General features: G+C 32.0%; 1 protein-coding gene across 1 annotated transcript; it reads left to right on the top strand.

Moving 5' to 3' along the window:
* On the top strand, positions 4,879-6,699 carry LOC107635914. The gene is made up of 4 exons (XM_016339463.1): positions 4,879-5,129; positions 5,246-5,477; positions 6,396-6,496; positions 6,642-6,699. Exons 1-4 carry the CDS (start codon positions 4,879-4,881, stop codon positions 6,697-6,699), a joined length of 642 nt encoding a protein of 213 aa, XP_016194949.1.

Genomic DNA, 7,364 nt, shown 5'->3' with positions numbered 1-7,364 from the left:
TCGTTAATTTGTTATTTATCTATTTATAATATGTAAAAGCATGAAAAAAAATAGTGTTATACTAAGAAATTAACATTGTAAATATTGTCACCTCATCTTATTATGGGGAAGTTGATATATTTTTGTTGGTTCCTCTTTTTTTTTTTCATTTATCTTTAATCTACGTAATGATATACTAAGATTCTTTTTCCTTTATTTATCCTTTCATCAGATGATTAAATGATACTAGGTTATAAGAGAAAAATTAACATTAATAATATTCCGAGAGTTATCTAAAATGTTAATTTGGGTTCGAACGTAAGATTTATATTTTTTGTAGAGCAGACTTATTTCAGTGCCGACAAGTCGCTATTCAAATTTCTCGTGAGGAGGTGGGGAGTGGTACATGTAAAAGACTCTAATGTTTATGTTAGTAAAAAAATTTTATGCAGATTTTTAATAGATTAGAACGTGTATATACATTAAAAGTGTCAGTGTATTTACAATAAAACTGTTAAAGTATGAAGACCCTTTTTTTTTAGGTGAGTCTTTCTTTTTTATTAAGTCTGACTTTATATTTTGTGTTAAGTATGAACAAATAATATTTATTAAAATATAATATAAAAATAATTATTTTAAATAAATTCTAAAAAGTCTCAACCAGAGTTTATGTATATTAATTTATTCCTTTAATAAAATTTTTTTTGTTGAATTCTAAATTCAATTTTATCATAAAAATATATATGAAAAAATAAAAATATTATAATTATTAAATTGACTCATACCTAATAATTTTAAATGACATTTAAGAAGCCTTAACTCATAATTATTATCCCAACATATAACATCTCGTCACGGCACCAATTCCTAATTTGTTATAATTTTTTTTTATTGGTTTGGACGACGTAATAAATCTCGCTGATGTCTTCATAATTTGTCCAGATTATGATATTTTTATGGTCCGTCGCAAGCTTGTAACTTGTTAAGTTTCCTTGTATTAGTCTTTTTATTTTTAAATAGAGAATGGGGTATTAAGTCTAGAAAAAAATAAAACTAAACAAACATTATCTTAAAAAATATAATTCTAATGAAATATGCATGAAAACTTTAAAAAATATATGAGAAAATAAAAAAGAAAAAACAATATCTCAGTTAAAGTTTATGACTTTGTTTTGTAAATATATTTACATAAGTATTCATTTGTCGAAATTTATGATGAATGTTTTAATTATTTAGTCTGCTGCGATATTTTTTAATAGCCAGAATTAATATTTTTGTAGAATACAATTTGATAATTTTTTGAAGGCAGAGACTATTTTAGAGTTTATTTTCATGCAAATATTCATATATCTAAGATTTAGAGTTAGGTCTAAACTTAACAGAATATTCTAGAATTCTGCTAGAGTCACCGTAAAATTATTTAGATTCGCACGATAACAAGCTAAAAATTTACTTTTATAGTATCTTAATATACCACTGTAAGTCGCCTAACCGTCCTTTGTAACAGAGTCATTGGAATTCAACTTAATGAAATAAGGGTTTGGAGGGATCCAACTGACTTGTTTTTCAGCAAAGCACCCAATTCTTTTCTTTATTCGAACTATCTCCTCATGCACTGAGTTATACTCTTAAGCTAAGTGCATGGCCAAATCATGGATCTTACATTCATCTATTGTATTATCTCTCCCAAAAATATATTTGTTATGACAAGACTAGAGAGAGCATAGGGTGCAAGTAAACAACAATGGCCAATGAATACATTGGTAACGGGATTGAGATGACAATTTTTTTAACAACAAAAAAAAAGGGTTGATTAAAGAATATACTAGAACTCAATGAAGCATTCATATTCTTTCATGTATTATTTGTGACTCTAAAAAAGAACAATAAATCGGGTAAGTATCCTCTTCGATCATGTGCCTACGAACTCCAACCTCTTTATTTGTCAAAAGAATTTCATTAGCAACTAATAAAAAAAAGTGCGTAACTTTTGAAGAACTTTAACTTTTCAAATTCTCAAAAATAAATCAACCTTAGAGTTCTTAAAAACATTTAAGTGAAGAAAAACGTTGATTTGATGGTAAAATTACCATTGAAGTTAAAAAATCATGCTACCTAATCATCCTCTAAATTTACTTCTGAAACCTTTAAGGATGAGAAAATAGGTAGGGTTGTATATTGTTTGGTTAATTCAAAAACCAAACCTAATTTTTGGTTAACAAAAAATTTAATACTGGTTAATTAATCAAATTGGTTTTATATGATAAAACTGGTTATTAAATAGTTAACAAATTTAAAAATCGATTTTTAATCGAGTATAAAAATAAAAACCAATTTTAAAAAATAACTGGTTTTTGAAAAAATAAAACCAGTTTTTGAAAAAAAAAACCCGGCTTTTTTAAAGTCTTTTAAATTGAATTTTTAATCTAAAAAATTGAAATTAATAATTTTTTTATTTGGTTTTGATTTTGGATAATTAGTTAAAAATTAGTTTTTTTAAATTTGATTTTAGTTAACCAATTTTAAAATATGGATATAATTTTTAAAATTATTTTGTTAAATTGGTTAAGCAAAATGTAGTTAAAGTTTTTTAACCGATTAACCACATTTTGATTTTTAATGTAGTCCTAAAAATAGGGACCCAATCCTCTCTTAAAACCTCTTTAATTTTGCTTAAATCTCAATTGTCATTTACTGCATATTCATTGACTATGTCTTTTAGCATATCCTCTGATATATCTAGTTGAGCAAAGTCTTTAAATTTATTCACGTCCAAAATTCAATGATCTTTCCAAAATCGAATGCTATCACCATCGTCATACCAAATTCCTTTTAAATATGGGTCATACTTAAGCGATACCTTTCTAAGCATTCGAACAAGATTGGAACTTCTTGACGATGGACATGGTATTCTCCTCACATTTATATTTTCTTCTGATTACCTTGACCTAGAAAGCATCTCTATTTTACACCAAATTTCATGCTAATTTCATAAGATTAGCATTATTTACTACTCTGACCAGTCTAAAATCCAAGTCGTCGAACTTTTTTGGCAAACACATTTTCTCTAAACTAACTAAATGGACCTTGTTACCCGTTCTATTGTTGTTCCATACGAAATTCCTGCAAACTTCATCAACCTTATCACACTCTCAGTGATAGTTTCATTATTTGCATGAGATAGAAAGGAATATTTACTAAAATTGATTGGGCCAAAGTGACCATATCTTCAAAAAAAAGATTTTGTGTCTTTCAAGTACTAAGTTGAGATGTCATTTTATCAAAGATAAATTAAAAGTTAAAATTTTATTTTATTTTGTGATATATTTTTTGTCTTTAAAATTAAAAGTTTTTTATGGTATCTTTTAATTTGGCAAATCAATAATTAATCTACTATAAATTTAAACTCTATTTAAATGTTTGTTGATAAATAAATTAATGTATATACAAAACGAATGAATTGACTATTCTCCTAATACAAATTGGATAAATTAAAAAGACTTTATAAAGACTGAAAACACACTTTTCATTTTTTGGATGGGCATGATCGGATAAACTGACCCAAATCAAGACTCTAGCCCAGAGCTAAACAAAATAGATATTCCTAAGGTAAAATGATTTTCCCAAAGAAAGGCCATGATCCAGTTATAACTGCTACATCATCAAATGTCAAGCCTAAATTCATTTGAAAAAAAAGGTTGAAACTAGAAAGCCCAAGCAAAGAACCCCCTTCTCCAAACATGAAAAAAACAAGGAAATCCTAATCCTTGTATTTCATTTCGGTTGGCTAAGATTCTTGCATATTATATAGTCTTGTTCTTGATAAAAAGTTGATCAAATTACTTTGGAATTAACATGCGATGTGTAGTTGAATAGAAGAAATTCATGTAATTCTATCAAATAATAATAAGAAATTCATGCAGTTGGAGTTAATGAGTTCTAGCTCAAATGACATAATTCTCTCGTACTTATCTAGAGATCGCAAATTCGAGTCTCACTCTTAATTTAAAAAAAAAAAATTCATGTAGTTAAAAAGTGCCCTAAGAATAAAACCTTTTTTATGATTCCTACTTATCAAGAGTAAGTTTTTTAATAAGGAGGTTTTTAGAGAGTTTAATGATAAAGAGCACAAACAACAATTTAAAAGGGGCAATAATACATTTGTATGTTTCATCCTTTAATTTTTATTTAATAAAATTCAATAATTTATGATTGAGAAGATTGATGACATGGTCGGTAATGGGTCTTATGATGTAACAGTGGAGGTAAGAAGGAGGACTTTAGTTGCTTGCTGTGAAAAATGGTATGTGAGAAAAGAATTACATTGGAAGCAGATGTCGAGGTCTAGGCATGCGAGGCACATGGACAAAAACACGAGATACTTCCACAACTTAGCTTCTGCGAGAAAAAGGAATAATAGGATTGATGCTCTGGTTATTAATGGAAGACTGATAAGGAATTAAGCTAGGATCAAGAATGCCATCAGAGAGTTTTATAAGGACTTATATAATCAAGAGAAGTCTCCTATGGTAGGCTTCAGAGATGGCCTGGTAAAAACGATTGGGGAGGAGGATACTATGGCTCTAGAGATGCTACCGACACCTAAGGAGGTCAAAGAGGCAGTGTGAGATTGTGAATTGTTCAAGGGTCCAGGAAGTGATGGGTACAACATGAACTTCATAAAGAAGTGCTGGGATGAAATTGGCTCTGAATTCACGGCAGCAGTACTGGGCTTCTTCCAAACTTCTAGATTGCCGACAGATGCTAACGTCACTTGGGTGGCGCTAGCCCCTAAATTTACTGGTGCTAAGGAAATCAAAGATTTGCGTCCAATTAGTATGGTGGAGGTGTATGTATAAGGTAATTTCAAAGATGTTGGTGAGGAGAATGAAAACAACTATGCCAGGGTTAGTAGGCGAGACGCAGAGTGCGTTTGTCAAGGATCGCAAGATTCATTGTGGTGCCTTTATTGCGTGTGAAACAGTTCAGTGGATTAAACTGAAGAAGAAGGAAGCAGCAATAATAAAGTTAGACTTTCAGAAAGCATACGATAGAGTCAAGTGGAGTTTTGTCGACCTTGTGCTACAGAAGATGGGATTTGGACAGAAATGGAGGGGATGGGTTATGGAGTGTGTCAGTACATGCTCTATGTCAGTTTTGATTAACGGCTCGCCGTCTAAGCCGTTCAAGATGGAAAGGGGTCTGCGGCAAGGTGATCCTTTGTCTCTATTTCTTTTTGTACTATAGTTGTTGATGTCCTACATAGAATGATTGGAGAGGCTGTTAGGAACGGTTGCATATCGCCGTTGTTGGTTGGGAGAGATCATATTGAGCTGTTGCATCTTCAGTTTGCAGATGATACTATTTTGTTCTGCCCCCCAGAAGAAGAGACCATCAAGAATTACAGGAGGCTGCTTCGTTGTTTCGAGTTGATGTCAGGCCTAAGTATTAATTTTGACAAATCAAGCTTGGTTTCTGTTAACTGTGATGATCAATGGGTACAACGTATGTGTAGTGTGTTGGGCTGTAAGCAAGCTTCTCTTCTAGTTAAATATCTGGAAATCTTACTAGGAGCAAACCTAAGGCTGGTTAAGACGTGGAAGCCAATAATAGACAAGGTGGAGGAGAAGTTTAGTCTCTGAAAAGCCAAAGCGCTCAATAAAGCCGGTAAGTTGGTACTTATCAAATCCGTGTTGAATAGTCTTTCGGTTTATTATTTGAGCTTGTATAAGATGGCGAAGGCTGTTGCAGAGAAACTGATTTCATTACAGAGAAGATTTATTTGGAGTAAGGAAGATGGGAGGAATGGTATAGCCATGGTTAAGTGGGAAGTGGTGCAGGCTCCTAAAAGATTAGGAGGGTTAGGAGTGGGAGATGCTATAATTCGTAATACAGCTCTTCTGTTTAAGTGGTGATGGCGATTCTCTAAAGAGGAGTGTCCGTTGTGGAAGAAAGTGGTCTGCTCATGTAATAACTTGAATCCAAATGAGCTTCTATTCACCCAGGAATTGCCTAATCGGGGAGGCCCGTGGAAGGATATATGTCTGTTACAATTTAAGAATCAAGAAGTTAGGCAGAAGATGATTACTGGATTGTCTACGGAGGTGGGTGATGGGAGACGAACTCGTTTCTGGGAGGATGTTTGGATCCAGGGAGGTTCTTTGAAAGATCGTTTTCCAAGACTTTTCTCAGTTTCAAATAAAAGAGGATCAGTGATAGGGGACTGTGGGTTTTTGGATGGTTTAGTTTAGATATGGAACTTTCAATGGAGGCGAGAACTATTCCAATGGGAGTTGGATCTAGTGAACCAACTCCACCTTTCTTTGACGCCTATCAAACTTGCATATGACAGAGAGGATAGAGTTGTGTGAAAGTATGATAAACAGGGTATTTTTTCTACTAACTCATTTGTGCAGGTGCTGCAGATGGAAATGGCTCTGGAGGATATATCAAGCTACAGCTTTACTAGGACAATTTGGAAAGGGCTTGTTCCACCTAGAGTTAAGTTATTTGCTTGGTTTGTATTGATTGGCAAGGTCAATACGAAAGAGAGGCTTAGTCGGTTTGGCGTTATCTACCAAGAAGATACTTTATGTGTTTTATGTAATAGAGGTGTTGAAACTGGCTACCATTTGTTTCTTGGCTGTAGTTATTCTTGGCAGGTATGGTGTGCTTAGATATCATATGTTGGAATGCACTGGGTCTCTCCAGGTACGGTGAAAGAACATTTTTAAAGTTGGACTGAGATATCAAATAGGAAGGAGGAATACAAGAGGTGAATGGTATGCTTTTATGCGATCATTTGGAACATATGGTTGGAACGAAACTGCCGGAGGATTTTTCAGAATAAAGAAAAAAGGGTTGAGGAGATTATTAATTTGTCTTTTCTAAGCTGCAAGAAATGGTTAAATGCGAATCCCTTTTGTTATTGATGACAATAGCGGAGATGACAATGAGATATTTATGCTTGTTTCTGTTGTTCATTTGTTTGCTTATTTCGCTTATGTTGCTGTACCCTGTACTCCACTAATGTGTTGAGCTTTTCTTTAAAAAAAAAAATTATTTATAACAATGTCGCATCTAACAAAGTCAAAGGGATTAAAGCTCATTTTAGATTATTTTTTTTAAATATCACCTCAATTTAAGAATAATTCGCGTAAATACAATATTTAATAAGAATATATTCTTTCTCATTAACCGACATCATCCCTAAGTAGGAGGTCATTTCTGATGTCATTGATCCAGTTGAATGCGCATATTAATGTGTTCTTTCTTTGTGCCACGAACAAAATAAAACGGAATATGCATCTCCTTAATTTTATGTATTATTTTTTATATAATTTTTAATTTTTTTATTTTAGTCTTAAATATAATTAATAAAAAAT

Source organism: Arachis ipaensis, chromosome B04 (genome assembly GCF_000816755.2).
Source record: "Arachis ipaensis cultivar K30076 chromosome B04, Araip1.1, whole genome shotgun sequence".
Taxonomy (NCBI): Eukaryota; Viridiplantae; Streptophyta; class Magnoliopsida; order Fabales; family Fabaceae; genus Arachis; species Arachis ipaensis.
Note: the sequence above shows the minus strand (reverse complement) of the source record. Positions and strands in the feature narration are given on the sequence as shown.

Excerpts from the sequence above, each read along its gene's own strand:
- LOC107635914 (XM_016339463.1), top strand. The coding sequence starts at position 4,879 with ATGCCAGGGTTAGTAGGCGAGACGCAGAGTGCGTTTGTCAAGGATCGC. Across the intron at positions 5,478-6,395 it reads TTAACTGTGATGATCAATGG|GTGCTGCAGATGGAAATGGC; the intron begins GTACAACGTATG and ends TCATTTGTGCAG. Across the intron at positions 6,497-6,641 it reads AGAGTTAAGTTATTTGCTTG|GTATGGTGTGCTTAGATATC; the intron begins GTTTGTATTGAT and ends TATTCTTGGCAG.